This window comes from Borostomias antarcticus, assembly GCF_949987555.1.
Source record: "Borostomias antarcticus genome assembly, chromosome: 7".
In the NCBI taxonomy this organism is placed as follows: domain Eukaryota; kingdom Metazoa; phylum Chordata; class Actinopteri; order Stomiiformes; family Stomiidae; genus Borostomias; species Borostomias antarcticus.
Genome location: NC_140240.1, coordinates 4,048,649 through 4,069,439, shown reverse-complemented (window position 1 = coordinate 4,069,439; position 20,791 = coordinate 4,048,649). Strand labels below are relative to the sequence as shown.

The window sequence follows — 20,791 nt, the reverse complement described above, 5'->3', positions numbered from 1 at the left end:
AAGAGGTTTGCATGAAGGCCGAGGGAGTGGAGGATGGCTGCTCTCTCCCTCTACACCCAGAAGTCCCCTGCCCAAACACATCATGTTACAATCATTCACAGTTTGCCCTGATACAATGATCACCACCTGGGGAAAGTCACTGTGGAACGATTATTTACCAGTGTTAACATAGTTTTACAATACTCATATAAATGCTTTAACAATACAATGCTCATACATGATAATAGTCAATTTCCCTTATAAATGTCATTAAACCACCTGTGAAAGAGACCCACGGTACTCCAACAGACATCCAAGGTGTTTGTTCAGGCTAGCGGCAGATAACGGCATCCCAACATGTTGGATTTCCCCAGTGTGATGCTGCAGGAGTCGTGTGAAAAAGGCAATCCAATAGGCTCCGTGATCTGTCAGTATTTCCCACACGTGCTTGACCCTCTCTTCTTCCCAACAGAAATAGTGAGTCACATTAGACTAACACGTAGCCTCTCTCCTGGTTATCACCTGAACCCAGTCTTGGCAGAGAGGCAGGCAGAGAGAGAGAGAGAGAGAGAGAGAGAGAGAGAGAGAGAGAAATGGGGAGGAGAGAAGGGGAGGGGGGGGGGGGGTGAGGTGAATGCCAGGGTGAGCTGGACCTGGTCAGCCTGGGTTGTATCAGGTCAAACCGGGATCCCCATGCGGTGCTTCTTCTTCTTGACCGTCTTGTGGCCAGTGAGCCTGCGGACGTCCTCCTCCTCCGAGTCATCCATTTCATCATCTGCTGAGAACAGGATCTGAGGGAGGGAGGGGAGGGAGAGCATGGGAGAGAAAAGGGGATAGTTTAAAGGTATTGGCAGAAGAAAGCCCATTGACAATGACATTGAATACGAGTGTTTTCGGGGATGATATGGTCTAGGTGGGAGTGAATCCAGAACTTCAACACAATTCCCTAGTGGTCTAGTGGTTAGGATTCGGCGGTGCGGCCCGGGTTCGATTCCCGTTCAGGGAATGTCCTTTTGGTCGTCCTGATATGATGTAACTCAACAGGAAGATCCATGAAATAAGGATTACTGTAAGAATGTAAGAATCCTCCCAAATCACCAAATCAAAGCAGCAAACTACAACATGATATCTTGACTTCCACCTAAGAGTTTATAAAAGATTCCTAGTTCCTACATGAGTTCAGTGAAGTAGTCTAAATTCTGCCTGAATGTTTTTCCCATAACTGTGTCCCTTCTAAGCCATGACAAGGTCAGACAGCTGCTGACGACAGCGGAGAGAGAGCTGCCGGGCTGGCGGTGTGCTGCACTACATTCATATATAAGGGACCGTTCGAAATTGATGAGAGGGAGTCAATGGAGGAAAATAGGGGGAGGGTTGTGGTTTTTACATTTTAGTCCAAGGGAGGATTACTGTTTATTAATTTGAGTCCAGTGTTGGGTCATACAAATTTGAATCGATCAAAATAAAATACTCGGTATAGGCTGTCGTTTCTTTGTGCTTGGCCTATCCAGACAGTGGGCGCATAAAGCATCTGGCGAAACAGTGGCGCTCTGCTTGTGATGACAGGGTAGATTTAACAACTCGCAAACAAACACCGGCATGCGGAACCGTGTGGATGACTCGATTTTAACTTTGAGTTTTGGTTTTCTTCTTATTTTGAGTTTTGGTTTGGTGGGGGAGGGACAATCTGTTTCTTTTATCACTCAGGGAGGGTCAAAGAAAAATATTTCTGTCAGAGGGAAGGTCATGTGTTTTTATTTCCAGGCCCTTTAAGTCCTCCAGTAACCCCTTCCCAAAATTTTTTAACAGTCCCTAACCTCCTTGGCTGTACGGCTGCACTACAGAAGAGACGCCTCCCTTGTCATCACAGGGACCGGAACCTACCTATAACTTATGCATTCCAACTAGACACATCTCCCTGGTGGTCTAGTGGTTAGGATTCGGCGCTCTCACCGCCGCGGCCCGGGTTCGATTCCCGGTCAGGGAATGTCATTTAGTTAATTCCTGTGATGTAGGCAATATTCAAAACCATGAAAAACAGTAGAAATGTAGTCTAGTCATCAATGGATGTAGGTTTTGGGAATAAGCCAATCCAGACTACGTGAAACAACAACCCGGCGCGGCGCTGCAATAACTTAACAACCGCTCCGTCGGTTATTTGAATTTGATTGATTGGTCAGTCTGATACTCTTGATAGAGAAAATGTAGAGCCCGATCAGAAAACGATCTTGGCAATCAGCGTTGAAATACAAACGGCTATGTTGGGCGGGTTTATGACAGTGAGGAGTGGTTGAAGTTGGCGTGTGATAGACCTTTTTAGATGGTTAATGCAGTCACCTGCCAAGTATTTTTGATATGTACCGATACTACGCCTTACTGTGCGCGTCAACACCGGTTGACACCATGTATTCATGACATGCTGCCCCGTTACAACACTAGTAGCCTACCAGCCCCCCTGATAAAATAGTTTTCTCTCAGTCTGGGTGTGACAAAGTAATAGCTTTATTGCGAGTGACAGGTCACTAAGGAGTGTGCTGAACTGGAAGCGCTTTGTTCTGCTGACATGTAGTTCTCACAAATTTAGACCTACTGGCCTTTATTTTGGTGATTTTAGTTGCCTCTCTAGTTCACTCGCCCAATTGATTAATTTACCCGTCGTAGCTGTAGAATTGTATAAAACGCATAACAAGTGTCTTCTGTTGTTTGTTTTCATCAGAGGAAAAAACATGAATTGTCACATGTCCATCATACCTATTTTGACAGTAAGAAGAGAGCAAAAAAGCAGTAACTTTACTTTTCCGAACTGGCTCAAGAAAAATAACAATTGGCACAATAGTACACAGATTATGTTAGTATCCAGACTTTTTCTATTTCCTCTTAATTCTATCTGTTCTTAAAGGTGTAACATGGCAATGTTCACTTTTTTTGTTTATACGTGCTATTTGCACAAGAGGACATTGAAGAAACACAAAAACATTAAATATATCAGTTTTGTAGTTTTGGAGAAACTGGAAGCTTAACATTTTCAGTCCAATCTCACTTGGGTTGAAAATGCCCCCGTTTCTGATGTTTTTCCCTTTCTTGAAGTCAAACTTAAGTGTGAAAAACACGCCCCCACTCTCATACACCCGCCCCCTACAGAAATATGTCTGTCTCTGGCTCTGCGCCATTTTACCATCTATCAAACACGGTAAGGCAGCTCTGAACCTTTTCTCCTAATCTTGAGAATAGTTGATTAATTGCAGTCTGAATGATGACCACCTCTAATTTTTATATATTTTGTACATACCTTTTATAACTGTATTTGTGGTTGTCATAAAAATTGGTAAGTTTTTACCATGATGAACATATCGTTGTATGTTATATGTTGTTGTACGTACTGTTTTGTGTGGCATGCAGGTTTGAAATAAAGGTGTGGTGTGGGGCCCACGTGCCTCAGCCTCCCTCCCCGGCTTTCACTTTCTGTGAACACACCACCAAATCATTACCTCTAGGCAATAAACAAACTAAATGTTTACCTTGAATGAAGACGATGTTTGTCTTCAGTCTGCGTGTTCAATTTCCTCTTTCTATACTTTTTGGGCGAAGTCTACCCTGTTACGTTACTGCTGTCTAAACCTACACTTCTCAAAACACACGAGCCAGCCAGGAGTCGAACCTAGAATCTTCTGATCCGTAGTCAGACGCGTTATCCATTGCGCCACTGGCCCGCTGACTTTCACTGGAGCAAACAGGGTTTTTGGTTATGAAATATAACAAGGAAATGGCTTCAGTCGATTAGATAGATTAGATCGATAGATAGAGATCTATCCATCCATCCATCTATGTCCTTTAAGATCCTCTATATACAGTATATACAATACAGTTATCTCCACAATTATTGGCATAGGTTAAACTATTTTTTTTAAATCTGGTTTTAGGGAGGATTTGTGTCACTAAACTGTGTTCAGTTTTGTCGTTTTTACACAATTTAAAATGTACTTATAGCTTTTCTTAATTATTAAGAGTTCAGACTGCTTGTTAACTGTTTAAAGAACGGAGTTTGGTTTGAGGAATAATTTGGCAAATCAATTGAGAAAAACAAACTAAATGTTTGCCTTGTATATCACCAGTTTGAGTTTTCTATTTCGTCTTTATTCATTCTGTTCTTAATATGAGCAGGCCAAACTTCCCTTTTAATTTCTGCGTCTAAACCTACACTTCTCAAAAGACACGAGCCAGCCAGGAGTCGAACCTAGAATCTTCTGATCCGTAGTCAGACGCGTTATCCATTGCGCCACTGGCCCGCTGAAACCTTCGGGAGCAAACTGGTGTTTTGGCTTGTTGTAAATGACCTGAGGGTTATTGTAGGACCCACATGCCTCAGCTTCCCTCCCCGGCTCCCCCACCCCCTGCCCATTGACACATAGAGAGACTATGTTGAATAACAAGGAAATGGCTTCAGCTGTCAGTCAGGACAAAGACATAATCCTTTAATATCTACTGATACAGTTCTCTCCGAAATTATTGCCATAAGGAAACTCTATTTTATTAAATCAGGTTTTAGGGAGGATTTGTTTTTTTAACCTGTTTCTAGAAGCCTATTATATCTTCTAGATTCCCGTGTGACTACAATGTACAGGCACATCGTGGGGATATAGATGTGTCATGGCATGTTTTCTAGGCAAAAACTCAAAAGAGCACGAGCCAGCCAGGAGTCGAACCTAGAATCTTCTGATCCGTAGTCAGACGCGTTATCCATTGCGCCACTGGCCCGCTGCATGCTGCTCTCGAAAACAGCCTTCTCATTCTGTTCAGGGGAAGGGCGTGTTCTTCGAAGCTGCCTTCTGTTAAATAGCAGGGCTCCCTCTAGCGACAGTCCGCTATACCGCATCAAGTTGTATCAATGGGAGACTCCTCCCCATGATCACACCAGGAAGGAACATTGCAGCAAAAATGCATTCCTTATACCCCAGGAGGTATTTTAAAAAGTGTTCCCTGACCGGGAATCGAACCCGGGCCGCGGCGGTGAGAGCGCCGAATCCTAACCACTAGACCACCAGGGAATTGTGACAGCAGCTGCAGTCTAGACTAGAGTGGACATCTACTACATCTACACCCACACTTCCCTGGTGGTCTAGTGGTTAGGATTCGGCGCTCTCACCGCCGCGGCCCGGGTTCGATTCCCGGTCAGGGAACTCCTTTTAGCCAATTCCTGTTATGCAGGCAATGCTGGCCTGCTAAAAGCAGGGCACACTTGATTGCTATTACGTTGTACTTACTTCAGATCCATGGACAAGGTGTTAGATGTGGAAACCACACAAACCTCCAACATCCACTCATCCGGCTTAGGCCTGGACCTGGGCCCAGTCCCCCTCACCCGGGTCCGTATACTTTTCCCACCCCCACCCTACCCCCGACCCCTGCCTCTACCTGGACCCAGGCACACTCACGCTAACACACACACACAGACATACACCAGTCCTGGGCTCGGATCCCCTCCCCCTCACCCTAACCCGGGTCCGTATCCTTTTCCTGCCTCTATCTGGGCACAGGCACACTCACGCACACACAGACACACACCAGTGTTTGCCATACCTCTCCCATGATGGTCTTAGCCTTTCTTGTTCTGAAAATGTAATTTAATGTAATTTATTGCTCTATAAATGTTATTAGCCGTTAGACAAATATATTCCAGGAGCTTGCTCCAGGTTGCCTGTTTTAATATCTGTGTTGCTTTTATGACTCTGTGTGCTACTAACCCTGTTCTGCCTCTCCTCTCCCTAGTGCCTCTCTCTCTCCCTCGTATCTTCTAACCAGGTCCAGTGGATGCCCCACAGTCACCAGCAGACCACTCTGAGTCCGATAGATATCCCTGTGTCTGCTGTGGATGTCGTAACATTTAGTTAACACACACACACGTACACACAGACATACACCAGTCCACTTCTGGCTTTAGGCCTGGACTTGGGCCCAGTCCCCCTTACACACACCCTAACCCGGGTCCGTATCCTTTTCCTACCCCCATCCTAACCCCGACCCCTGCCTCTACCTGGACCCAGGCACACACACACACAGACATACACCAGTCCTGGGCTCAGATCCCTTCCCCTCACCCTAACCCGGGTCCGTATCCTTTTCCTACCCCCTCCCTACCCCAACCCCTACCTCTATCTGGGCCCAGGCACATTCACGCACACAAAGACATACACTAGTGTTTGCCATGTCTCTCCTATGATGTTTTTAGCCTCTCTTACTCTGAAAATGTAATTTAATGTAATTTATTGCTTTATAAATGTTCTTAGCCGGTAGACAAACATACTCCAGGAGCTTGCTCGATCGCCTTGTTGAGAGGGGTCAGGGAAGAATTTTTACAGCTCACTTATCTGGCCCCCGGGTGATAGTTTTTTTGCTTCCCTCTGAAATATGTAGGGGTGGGACGTATGCCCACCTCCCTTGTTCTCTGTAAAGCACATTGTGTTGCCTCTGGGTATGAAATGCGCTATACAAATAAAGCTTTGATTGATTGATGTTAGAATTTTAAGCATAAATAAAATTGCCCCGATTGAGTTCCATTTCAAGTAAGTACACTTAAACAAAGATGTTTTGGCTTACAGAAGCAACACTAAATCAGGTCAAAACAAATGCCTTAAACTCTCCTGGGAAATCGAGTCCAAGTCACAACAGTGAGTTACAGTATGCTATGTAATGCCCTTCAGCGCCAAACAATCAAGAGATCACTTTAGAGGTGTGAACAGAAACACCCCTCCTCTGGCTTTGAATAAACCACAGCCTTTGTGTGAGGCCTACAGAACCACTTAAAGCATGGGGCATCAATAGCCACAGACCAGTGTTTCCCCTAGTATTTTTTTCAGGGGGGGTGGTAGGCCCCCAGAAACTAATTGTCGCGGGGCGGGTATGGCCTCGACAGTGTATCACAATGACATTGAGTGTGGATGGTCCAGGCTAGCCAGCTCTATTTGAGGTAGCATAGCTGGTGCTCTTGGTGGATGTTCCTTTCTCTTTGAGCCCGACTTTGCAAACTCATTTTTTCCACATACAACCACATATCCAATTCCTATTCAGATTTTTGATCAATGACTCACGTGCGAACAAACCAATTCCTTGGCTATTGTGGTACTGTAGGTGTAATGAATTTTGAAGCAAGAAGCCTAGTAGAACGAGAGAAACAGCAGTGGCATGGTTAGTTTGCTCCAGCTGCAGTGGACGGAGGGAGGTTGAGCGGAAAAATAGCTGGCCAGCATAATCAGTTTGTTGGCAATACGTTTTGACAGCTGAACAGTTGATGTTGTACAGTAAATGCGGTACATTCCGTTCAGGACTGGCATCTATCAATCAAACTATCCAACAGAAACTGCAGCTGCTGTCACAATTCCCTGGTGGTCTAGTGGTTAGGATTCGGCGCTCTCACCGCCGCGGCCCGGGTTCGATTCCCGGTCAGGGAACACTTTTTAAATACCTCCTGGGGTACTGGGTCACTTGGCATACTTGAAGTATCACAATCTCTAAGACTGCAGAAAGAATTGAAGAATTGGAAGCTCAAAACACTCTGTGAGAATGACAATTTGTTTTCACAAATTCTGATTCATAGGAATCCTCCTAGACAGGTGGCTAAATGACTTAATGTATTAGTGTTGGTGCGTTCTGTGCTTGACTGTTCTGTGGAGCAGATGGCAGTCGCCGCATGCTGATGGGCAAAGAGCCGCATGTGGCTTGCGAGCCATGGGTTGGCCACCCTGGGTCTAGAGCCTCTGCCCTCAGCCTTCTTTCATTTTTTAAACTTCACAGAAGCTGCTGTAAGTATAGGCTACAAACACGCATTGCCATGCCTGTTTAATGTTTATTACACTTGATTCTATTTTTATTACCTAATTTTGTTAGGTACTAATGCCGAATCATACGATTCAGTCCTATTGTGATGTAGTATCGTATCGCATTGATAGGGCCCTATGATTTCCGTGATTCAGAAATCATAGGGCCTCATAGGGCCCTACCAATGGGATACGATTCACCCCTATTGTGATGTAGTGTGATCCGACACATGATTTGATTCAATACAATGCGATTCAGCACGATACAATGTGATTCAACACAAGAAAAAAAAGTGAAAAAGTATTCCCTGACCGGGAATCGAACCCGGGCCGCGGCGGTGAGAGCGCCGAATCCTAACCACTAGACTACCAGGGAGGTGTGATTACAGCTTCAGTAGATGTCCCCTGGAATGTGTGATATGTCTTCTCTCACTTTGACTCGAGTTTCAACACAGGAATTGCTGGTGCCCTCATACCTCCCTGGTGGTCTAGTGGTTAGGATTCGGCGCTCTCACCGCCGCGGCCCGGGTTCGATTCCCGGTCAGGGAATGACTTTTTAAATACCTCCTGGGGTACAGGGTCACTTGGCATACTTGAAGCATCACAATCTCTAAGACTGCAGAAAGAATTGAAGGATTGGAAGCTCAAAACACTCTGTGAGAATGACGATTTGATTTCACAACTTCTGATTCATAGGAATCCTCCTAGACAGGTGGCTAAATGACTTAATGTATTAGTGTTGGTGCGTTCTGTGCTTGACTCTTCTGTGGAGCAGATGGCAGTCTCAGGCCCACCTGCCTTACAGGCCAATAAAGTGAAACTGTAAACTGGCCATGGGTCCTGACTGAAGTGATTCACAGCACTGAGACATGGTCCTGTGTCTGGAGCTGGGACAGCTGGCCCAGCCAGTGGAGGCCGCGGTGGGTGTAACTGTAGCTATGTCAGCCTCATGCAGCAGATGAGTGAAAGACACCACACAGGGCTTCAGGAGGGCTTTGAGGGTGAGGGGACAGAGAGAGAGAGGAACGAGGCTACTCTTGGGCCGTCATTCAGGACAAAGGGTTGCTATTCATGTGAAGGAACGTGTCAGGAACTTTATCAAGCTACAAGTTGGAGAAGAACGCCACCAGAGATTTTTCTACTGTAGCAGTTTTCAGAGATTCCGCCATATTGCCATATAGAACACTCCTACATTTTCCATCTTTGTTTTCACTGAACCAAAGAAAGCGGGCATTTTGTGTGATTTTAGATAGCATTCCGACAATACACAATGGAGAGGCGTTACACACACATTACATGCAACGTTCGCTAGATGTCAAGGTGTAGTTGCAGGCTTGGCTCCATTTACCCTATGTGCCTGAGCCTGGTTTATACCCGAAATTGTCTTATGGCTGGCTTGTTAAGCAACTTACAGAGGGTAGTTTATAAATAGACTAATTCCTAGTTGTTTGAAGGACAAAAATCTGTTCAGAAATAGGCTACGTGAGGATTTAACTGAATAGTAGCCTGTCTACCTCCACACGTGAGCAGCGAAATTAGGTGTTACATTTTGAGAAAAGAGCACGTTGTTTCTCTCAACTTTATTCTCACTGGCAAGTCATCAAAACGTCACACCCCTGTGCCACAATGCCAGCTGTCCCATTCACACCACTGTGCCACAATGCCAGCTGTCCCATTTAGACAGACAGCGATTCGGCAATATTACTCTCCGTTGCCTGCATGAAATACGCAACAAAATATTCTCCCATTCCTAACGTGCTTTTCTTGTTCTTACTGAAGCCTTTACTGACTAGGATTGATGACTAGGATGGACTGTCAATGCACTAACTCTAGACAAGTCGCTTGGATGAAAGTGTCTGCTAAATGACTCAAAATGTAAATGTAAAAATGGTCTTACCTCGGATTCAGATTCGTCGTGGGAGAGTGCCCTCCTGTAGCGCACCTTGCTGCTCCCTCGAGAGTCCTCCCCCACCTCCCTCTCCTCTACCTTGGCTTTTGTCCTACCCTTCTTCATCAGGAAATTGTCTACCACCCAGAACATTAGGGCCTGCGGGCGGCAGACATGACATTTCTCAGCGAGGGATCAGAACTGCAGACAAGTGCATGGTTAACACTCCTCACAGTGTACAAGCATTCACAGAAGTGTACAAACATAAAATAGGTATTAAACCCGGACAAAAAGCTCACAATAAAAGAATGGAAAAAGGCAGTTGAAGCCAAGTAGAGGTCAGAGGAAAAAGTCATAGGTCTAGCCAAATAATACTGTATGTACTGATATGACTGGCCATGCTGTCTGGCTTGAGCATAGTCAAACACAGTCTGTCTCTCAATTCAGGGGCAGCTACCTACTAAGGCAACATCATTTGTCCTTATTTGGTCTTCCTGCCTTATAAGTTGTATCTCAATTCAAAGGCTGCATTTTACGCTGCCTCCTAAGGTGCCTTATTTTTTTTTGTATCTATCTCATGTATCCTTACTAAATAAGGCAATCCCACAATTCCTCGCAACAAGCAACATTGAAAATATTTCAGGAAAGATGGCGGAGCGAAGGATTCATCTTTAAATCAAAGTAGTGGCTAAATCTGCCAATGGAAAATATTCTGCAGATATCTTAGTTACAACTAGATTGAGCTACCATGGCAGTTTTGTGTTTATACTGTATGTTTGGCATTTATTCAGTCTGAAATAGAAGAATTGAGAATATCTTCATATTAACTTAAAGCTTTCCAACTTATTTACAAAAGAACTACCTGGTTATTGATTGCTTGCTTCTATCTGCATGGACAACAAGCAGTAAGTTGCAAGCTATTCGAGGCTGCTAGAGAGACAAGAGAAGGTAAAGGATGAGAGGAACCAGATGTCAGACATAAAACAGTTAATGAAGTAATTAATAAATTAATTTGAATATTTGATTAATATCTCTTTTGTAAGTACAAGTAAGTAGATGGATAGACTACTGTATAATGTGTTAGGCTCTAGCTTATGAGCAGCTTTCTAGTCTTCTTGAGCAAGCAGTGATTTCAGAGTTGGCAACAAGCAATGATGGCAAAAGCAAAAACCAAAGCAGATTCATATGTTTTACATAGTAATCTGTTTGATAATATTATAATAAAATTAATTCCAATGCAATGGATCTCCTGGGGTAGTTCTGATCCCTGCGCCCATGTACGCTATGAGGAGGGGCACAGATAGGGGGTTCTACCCCCTCAGTGGGAGCTGCCCTTGTTGATTTGCAAAGAAAGTAATAGCCTATTTTAGAATATAAGGTTTAATAATATATTCATTTATACATACGTAGGTTTAATAATGAAACCTGTTCAATCGATTGCGTTGTATCTTATTTTGAACCGCGTAGGGAGAGATGGATTTAAAGCTATTGGGCACCTGATCTTTCCTGGCTCCAGACCTTAAATCTGGCCACTCCACAGACTAGATTAATAATCCATTCAATAGGAAAAAATGAGCGCCTAATAACCATGTAAACACTCATTCTGATCATTCCTCTCAGGTTGGAATAGCCTACAGTACATATTGTTCTTTCTGCGCATGTTTCCCCAATAACGACATGTCAAAAAAGTTGTATTCTGATTGGGGCATGTAAACCCACATCTCATTGCATCACTTTATCTAGGTTCAATGTAACAGTTAAATTGGAATCTCTAATAAGAATGATTTTAATCAGATTGAAGAAATATTGGTCATGTAACCGCAGCTGTGATTAAAGATGAGTTGCTTCTCATCCGTCTCAGTGAATGCAGTATTCATTGAATTGAGATTTCCAACATAAATATTTGCCTCTGTTTGGTGGTGGAGGCTAATAATGATTAAAAATAGGTTAAATTTGTAAAGCTGCAGCGCTAAATGAAGTGTGGAGACCTATGTGAGACTATTAAAGCAGTAATCAAACCTAGCAACATGAACCAAACATCTGCTATAGCCTAGCCAATATTGTTCTGTTCCTGGTGCACAATCAATAGCATACATCGGCTATAAAACAACATTTGCAATGCGCAAATTGAGATTATGATTAAATAGTGATTAGCAAGATAGATTGTTAATAATGATTATTATTACTATTTAAGTTATAACTTATCTCCACAAAATCAGCACTGGACAATGCCAGTCACCGTGCACCGTGTCCTCAAAATTCTTCCATTTTGTAAACAGTCTTGCTGCCTATTGCCTAAACGGACGTTGCCTGGATAGGCAGCTGCCCCTGAATTGAGACACAGCCAAAGACTCAGGGGACCTGCAGACTTACGTTAACGAAGAACGGGACGATGAGCATGACGATGGCCAGCTCCAACATAGGGTTTTTTATGGGGTTGAGGAGAGCCAGCTGTGACACACACACACACACACACACACACACACACACACACACACACACACACAAATATGAGTACACATAGATTCACAAAGGTACATGACATAGAAAATATAGGCCTACACATCGACACAAATATTTAACAGCATACTTGTGATCTGCTCAAAGAGAACTGAACTAAAATAGCACAAACACATTTGACTTTAGACACTCAACATGTTCAGTAACAATATTTTCTAACTAATAACATGGATAAGTATTCAATCTATTTTACCCACAAACCCCCCTCCATATCCCATCATGCCCCTTGCTGACCTTCTTCCATTGCGGGATGAGGAGGACTAGGATGATGAGAACCTTCTCAAACACCATGATAAGGATGTAGAGAGCACACTGGCCTGCCCACGCCATGCACTGCACTGGCTCACCTACACACACACACACACACACACACAAAAACACACACACACACACACACAAACACAAACACACACAAACACAAACACAAACACAAACACACACACACACACACTTAGCCTCAAACTAATCTTGGAGTGAACAAAAACAGTATCTATGCCTGAATTGGATGACACTGCAGCAATGTAGATGTAGAGCACATTGCACTGGGCAGCTGCTGCCCTCCTCTGGATAACCTAGGTACTACAAAGAATCAGAGGTGCAAACCGATCACAGGTGAAAAAGGTGACAAACATCCAAAAACATACACAGATCAAACAAATGACCTATTTTGGATTAAAACAGCTATTTTCACCTAAAGGTGACAAGTCTGCACCCCTGCAGAATGAAAAGGATCTATCATTAATACAAACAGGGCCTGTTCTCGACTCTGAATATCGTGAGTCGAATCAGATTTGCCTGTTCAAACCAGAGAGCTGACGATTCATTCCTTTTTTTTTCTTCTCATATGCCTAGGCTGAGGGGGGACCGCGGGAGTCGGGACAGCTGTCAACCTTTTAACTCAAACTCACAGGCAGTACAATAAAAGACACCTCTTTTTCTTGCTAAACATGCATCATCTAGCCCAGGGGTTCCCAACCTTTCTTCCACAGAGCCCCCGTAACTTACACCTGATGGAATTTTGTCATAGCACACATGCAGGCAAATATTTCTAATACATATTTTGAATGACATTTTTTTACTTGAAAATCGTTTAATCTATTTGTGAGTGGAACTTTAATGGATCTACAGCCCTCTTAGTGTGTAGGATGAGGAATTAGCTGTGCATGTGATGGAAGAATGCACTAGACGTGATGGAGGAATGCACAGTGCAGACTTGAAATTCAACTGAATGTTTTAAACAAGATCATGCTGCCATCTAGAATTGCATTTTATGTTTTTTTTCCCCCAGCTAGGCTACATTTAAGTTCCCTGTTATAGGGGTCCGTGGTGGTGTAGCAGTCTAATGCATCGTGTTTTGGTGCAGCTGCCCACCAGGGACCGGCTGTCTTGCCAGATCTGAATATGGCGGGATCCTAGAGGGAGGGGCCTATTGAAAAAAAAAGCTGTTATAGGCTACAAAAAATGGGTCAACATTTTCAAAATTCCAGAGCTTAACTTCCCATGGTAAATTTCCGGAAAGTTTCTGGAAATTTACCGGAAATGTTCTGCCCGTTTGCAACCCTAGTTAGAGCTCTGTTTATGGAGTGGGGGGTGGGGGGGGAGATCCAGTAGATATCTTAGTTAATAAAAGAACATTGATCTAGAAAAGCAGTTTTGTGTTGTGATATTCCGTTTGGGAAATGCACATGATTGTTGGTGCACAGTTAGGCTCAGCGGGGGGGAGAGGGGTTCCCTGCCTTCTTTCCTCCACTATATCAGTCTTAAGTCTCCTTTTACTGCACAACAAATAGCTACGCTAATAGCCTAGGTCTAAAACGAATGATTGGCCTGTCCTACACTATATAAATCACAAGGCAGGTGAGTCGTCTTCGCCCACCAGCGCATCTTGACAGTGGAGCAAAAAAATGACTGCTCGACAAAGAATTTCTCCGATTGATGATTCGACTCATCGACTTTCAGGTGGCAGCCTAAAAATACAATGTGCAGATCCTCACCGTACTCCCCAAAGCGAAGTGAGTCCCACTGCCTCCACTCCACGATGGCGCTGACGGCCCTCACGCCAGCATAGATCAGCAGCATGCCCAAAGACGCGTCCAGTAGGAAGTTGATGAGGTATCTGAGAGTGGCGGGAGGGAGAAGACAGAGAGATATCAGTTTAACTCTCAAAGTGACACTATCACACATACCAAGCGTTATCACAGACGGCTGCAAAGTCAGACACTCAGATATGGTCAGATAAACACGCACGCTTGTACCAGACCTGGGTCCAAATACTCCCCCAACTGAAATTCCAGGCAGACTCAAGCAAACGCTAAAGTAGTTTTCAAATAGTATTCCGATCCTGGTGGTCTGGCTTGTACACCACGGCAGAGGCACACTCACAGAGAGCAGGGGTCCTCCTCTGTGAGGTCAGACAGGTACACATTGGCAAAGTGTATGAACAGCATCCCAATGGCCTGTTTGGAGGTGTCCAGGAACCTGGGAGTGGAAGGGTCAGAAGAAAAACTATGGCACTCTCTTGTTCTCCCAAGAACTACAGCAGCTGAGCACAAATTCAACTACAACACAAAATGAAATTCTAGCACTATATTACTCTCTATACATTCACAAGCGAGCTGGCAGTGGTTGAGTTGGCTGCCGTCTTACCATATCTTCCATGGTCTTCTCTCATGCTTGGGCTCCCTGAATCGCTTCACTGTGGATCAGAGACAGCACGTCACACAGCTAGTACGTTTTATTTTGTACAAACACTAACGGGGGGGGCACACAGAAAGACAGATTCAGTCAGCCCACTCATGATGTGAGTTCATCAAAGGCCCATTTTCTGCACTCATATTCAATGGAGACACCTTACAAGTCAGTTTTCTGTCTTGCTTCGAGTGACAGGGGTGCTTTTTCCACAGCAGAGCTCCCTTATTCACATCATGCAAGTAAAAAAAATAAAATAAATGTTTTTAAAGCAATAAGACAGAAGGAAAGAAAGGTTCCTCTATGGCCTAGTATAGTGCTATGAATGCTGACTTGACACATGGTGAGACCGTAGAGGAAGGGTTCTATTGGTTCAATAGAACAGTCAACTTTGCAACAAGTCATTTTGTTGATCATATTTGTAACCAAATATGTACCAGGTCAGAAAGCTTTGCAAACAGCATGCAAAACCAAACCATTAGATTAGATCAGATTACACAACACACTCCCTGTGTCTCCATATCAGTGAAATAAATCTTTCAGCATAGTTAGGTGACTGTTCATGGTAGAGAAACAGGGTTGTCTAGTACTGTAGTGTCAACATTACAAAGCAGAACTGCTCCCTCTAGTCAACATCCATAAAGAGATTAACCTACCCTGGGGTATATGACTGAACTGTGAGCCAAGTCTCCTCTTTAATTAATCCCAGTGTGAGTGATGAAAGAGACTGAATTATACATAATTGTGGTTCCAGACAATAGTAGCTTGTTTTGATTCTTCTACTTCCATTACACAGCATGGCCTGCAGAGTGAGAACTGGTTTGTGTCTAATTTCTGATTCACAAATCTAAATAGAGAAACAAGCTAGTAAGCTAGTTATGTTGCCCAAACAATTACATAAGGCTTTTCACAAGGTCATATTATGGGATGACCTCAGTCTGTTCTGTTATTGGTGTGGAGCAGTGACACACCCATCACACTGTTGCTAGCTGTGGTGCAGACCTAAGCTACTGCTGAGAAACCTGCCTTGAGCACTCCTGATCTAGGGCTGAACTCTCCTTCCTGCTTGCTGTTGTGGGACTCCTGTCCACTGGAGGATCAGGGCAGGCACTGAGGAAAAGGAGGGGTCCTATAGGGGTCAAACCTACTATAATCCTCTGTGGGTCAAACAGCAACCCCCCCCCCCCTCCAAAAAAGAGTTTATTGGACAGGGGAAAACATGCTGTCTCATCTTATCTATATGTTTTAATCAATATCTGAGGTCTACATGCCAAATAAGGGAGCAGATGATTATCTCAGTCAATAGCTACATGCATTTACCCAATCCATCTTCTGTGACAGCACTAAGCACTACATCATTCAACTTTGTTATACATCAGTTCTTCCTAATCCAATAGTGTCGCATCGACAGTGACATAATATTATGTAGGCAATTCCTAAAGATGGAACATGGCTGAGAGGGTGATTCAATTTTGCAATATACAAGACAATCACTGCAATTCAATTCAAAAGTGGATGGTAGGCTACTCACACATTAGTGTGCTGAATGCCACGACCCCTAGTAGGCCTTGCAGGAAGATGCCAAAGGAGTCCATCAAGTCACCGTTCTCGCAGCCACGGGTGTTTGCATCTGGCGTTGGACTGGGAGACGCAGACGTGCCATTAGGAGAGGACATGACAGATATCCCGGCTCCTCCAGGGTCAGGCACGTCGCCGGCTTGTAAAAGGAGACTCACCCCGCTAACTGCCATGGTTAGCCAGAGAACAGGGGTGGGTAGATGTAGGACAATGCACTGCACAATGAATGCTTGATTCAAATGTCTCATCCACAGTCAACGTGGGCCTAGTCGTCCTCTAGTTCTTATTAGTCAGCTTGTAGTTGATAAGTTACGCAGGACAGTTAATCGCACCAGATCATAGACTCCTCTTCTCAGCCAAGGATCCATACTCCAGTTTAGCTCGCTGGCTAGCTCAAGCGAAATGAAAGCCACATATTAAGGAAGTTGTTAGCTGGAAAAAGAGTTGGCACTTGAAACTGCTGGATAACTTGCAAGTCACTGATAAGTGAAAGCGAAAAGTCTCAAGGAATGTTCATCTCTCGTTGCGCGAAACTGCTAGTAAGCTAACGGTAGCGAACGAACTGTCATCTCTTAAATTTTCTTATAAGGTTCTTATTCTCTTATAAGGTAAACGCCTTGTGGTAAACGGCATTAAAACGAACTTTCAGATGGCGAGCTAAAACGAGTGTCCGGCTACTTAGCCACAGAAATGAACAAAACCAAGGATGCTGGCGGTGATTTGTAGCTAGCTGCTTCTAACTGGCTAGCTAGCCTAGTTAGCGTCATCAGGATAGCGGATCATTCAGTTCAAAGCGCTTGCTTGTCTGTAGTGCATGCGTCAAAATGCATGACACTAGTCTGCTCACGATAACAGGTTTGTGCTTTCGTTTCTAAGCCTTGTTTATTCAGTGCAAAACGTGGTTTCAAGAGTAATATTTAGTTCGATGACCTGATAGTCCAACCGTTGAATATAACTGTGCACATTCCAGCTGCTTGCTTCCCTGCAGGAGTGCCCACTCATGTTGACATGGTCATGTGCTCAACGTGGTACAGCGGAACCCTGGGAAATGTAGGACACAGACACATTGTGATTCTGATTTTTATTAAATAGTATGTTAAATAGCTTCATAATCCACAAGCATAGATGAAACCAAAATCAATTCCACAGTTTTATCTTGAATCCATTGATCTCAATGGTAAAGGCAGGCAAAGGAGGGAAACAATTGTTTGCTCACAAAAAAATCAAAACACCACACAAATACTACAGTACTATATTATTGATGGAAAACACTAATGAATGACAAGTGGATAATTTATTACTTCATGGGAAATGAGTGTCCTCTTGGGTAAATGTGCAATATTTAAGATTTTGATGTAGGCTAATGATTAATTATTTTATTTTTTTAATAGAAAAAAAAAGAAGAAATGTAAAAAATATGAAAAAAAAGAAGAAAAAAAAAGGTTGTGAGCCAATAGTATTAGGACACCTGCCGGCTCCCGCCCCCAGACATACAGTGTGGTGCCAACTTAGTAATACTATTGGCTCACGAGCCCTGTTAAGCCTGATTTATACTAAAAGTCACTCGACACAGTGTGGTTCACAAAAAAGTGTTGCTAGACATCTAGCAAAAATGCTTCAGTGATACGGCAATCAGTGACCCAGAGAGTTTTGCATGCCTACTGCACGGCGTAAAGCAGAGACTGCTTTATGACATATTGGTTTCATGATTTGCACGGCAAAGTAGGCTTACTGTTTTAAAATTATACAATTATAACCTTCTTTGTGGGTGTTAATGATGAGGAATGAGCTGATGTCTGTTTAGTCATGTTTCGTTAGACTCAGTATAAGCAGTATTTCCTTGATATGATATGGGTCTGTAGAGCAGGCCTAGGCCTATTTGTCAATATTTCTGAGGACTAAACTTTTACAAAATGTCCAAATTATCTTTGAGACCTTGTTGTTCAGTGTTGGGATTGTTATTTACAGGGTGTGATTTGTGAAAAAAAAAACAGTGAGGTGGACCTTAGAAAATATTTTCAATGACAGAAATAATGCACGTTTCATAAAATGATGTGCTGGCTGTGCACATACTGTACACTTTTCAGTGGCTTTTAATATTATTTTTGTTATCCTACTCTTCCTCCAGAGTGCACCGTTGTCTATGGCCTTTCTCCCTCATTTGAATTGGATTTTGACTGATTGACTTTCCATGCCTACTGATCATTACGTTTTGGAGGGATTCTCGTCAAAATTCTACCCATGAAGGAATGATATACAGACTGTTGTTTGGGGACCTAGATTCTGTATCAGATTATGACTCCCTTCAGATTGCGAGGTCAGAACTATCAGTCACCATAGGCCTAATATAACAGAAATTAATCTGAAATGGACAGTTTTCACATCAGTGGTGGATAATAAATGGGTATACTGTGTGTCTGTGGATAAAGGACTCAGAGTGAATCAAAGTAGAGGAAGTTAAAGGGCACCTAACGCTACTCTGGACTACACTAGTCTAGCCTACTGCTTTCTAGGGTATACTGTAGGCTTTGCTGAGTGCTAGAAACTACACTTGTTTTGTCCAAGAGTGCAGATCGAACTGGGGAGTCGGGAGTAGCGTGATGGTTCAGTTCAATTCTAGAACAAATGTCGGTTTCAGACGACCAGAAAGGGTTGGTGAGGGGGGAGTAAAAATGAATGATCATTAGTGGGGATATAGCAGAGACATGGAAATTCCCCCCTTCCCTGCCAGTAAATCGCACGCTGATTATTTAATGCTGTGAAAAATGCTGTGCTTCTTGTTATTGCTGAAGTACTCTGCCAGCCATGCAATGCATATCGGCATTTTCGTAGGTCTACTGATTTGTAATTTGGTTGTATTGTGTTAGATGTTAGCTGGTAGAGTCAGCAAGCTCACAGAGGAGCACAAAATGATGTCATCCATGCCGTATGTAGTGTGATAGTTATTTTAGACTTGTATAGTCAAAAGATTTACCAAGATACGTTCAAAAGGTTGAGTCTGGTTTATTGAATGAAATCAAATACTTGCGCAAGGACTTCCTGACAAACGCAGCAAAGGTGGTTCATTGAATGAAATCAAATACTTGCGCAAGGACTTCCTGACAAACGCAGCAAAGGTGGTTCAGTCAGAGAAGTGAAGTCAGTCACTTCTGGCCTGGCTTATATTCAGTCAGAACACAGGTAAGTCTTTCTAGGATTTCATTGGCTGAGTTGTCTATGCGTCATCGTGAGGGGACGGATATCACACAGTGAAAGGAAGGAATGTGGGATGAAACTCGCTTTGAATAGAGACAAAGGTCTGTGTTTTACATTAGACTGAAACTGGGGTTTGCGGGGGACTTGGGGGGAGGTGATAATTACAAAGACAAAGGCTTAAGGTGTTTGGATGTAAATTCCTGGACAATCCCTCATTTGTGCCTGAACAGGCACACAAAAATAAAATCCAAACACAGTGTAAACAGTCAGCTATGCTATACATGTGGAAAGGAAATAATCTCTCCACTAGGTGGAAACTTTAATTATTTCCTCTCAACGTGCAAAATCACACACCTAAAACCCCTTGTTTCAGAAATTTGACAGGAAACAAGATAAAAAAAATGACATGATTATATACTATTTATAGTCTAAGAGTGGACAACCATTCACCAAAAAACAAACTTGATTTAACAAGGCAAAAAAAAGATAAAATGGTTACCAGTGTAAGAGGGGCAAAAAACCTCTTGGTCAATTTAGAGGAAAAACCCAAACTTATTTATCAACTCATGTTTCAACAATTGCAACTCTTGTAAACAAATATGATATTTTCCAGATTATTTCAAAGTTCATTCACTCTTGTGAATAATTGCATGTGATGTCCTATGGAACATAGATTCCATGTGTGCGTCTCTGAATGTTTAATGTAGGTTCCAGTGTGTGCGATCAGAGGTGCAGTCCGATTTCTCATCAGAGGAGAATGTCATCTGGGGAATGCAAGGCGTCTTCTCTTCTAGATCGCAACTTCAATGTCGCGTTGCTTGAAATCAGTTATGTTCAATGTTAGTGTGTGTGTGCAGGTGTGTGTGCGTGTGTGGTGCATCTTGTGAGGAGGTGACCAGCAAGGTCATTTTTCCTCCGATTCCTCGTCAGAGGAGAGGACAGTGTGATGGCCCATGGTTTTGGCCTCTGAGCCCTCTGGTTCAGCTGCATTCTGATCTCCTGGTGTTTGCGATCCCTTGGTGGACCGTCCTCTGCTGCTTGGACCCGTCGGCAATGGCTTGCATGGGTCCAACGAAGTCCTCTCAGATCGCTGTCTGCGTGATGAGTAGAAACTGGTACGGCCCGAGCCACC

The 20,791-nt window shown here is 43.5% G+C and overlaps 1 protein-coding gene across 1 annotated transcript; it reads right to left on the bottom strand.

The window, feature by feature from the left end:
• Positions 1-630: 630 nt before the first annotated feature.
• Positions 631-16,637, bottom strand: stimate (STIM activating enhance; the record flags this gene model as incomplete). The annotated part of the gene is made up of 8 exons (XM_084440538.1): positions 631-770; positions 9,688-9,837; positions 12,052-12,129; positions 12,433-12,545; positions 14,193-14,314; positions 14,581-14,676; positions 14,845-14,893; positions 16,418-16,637. The coding sequence occupies 8 exons, from the start codon at positions 16,635-16,637 to the stop codon at positions 657-659; spliced, it is 942 nt and encodes a 313-aa protein (XP_084296664.1). The 3' UTR covers positions 631-656.
• Positions 16,638-20,791: the final 4,154 nt, after the last annotated feature.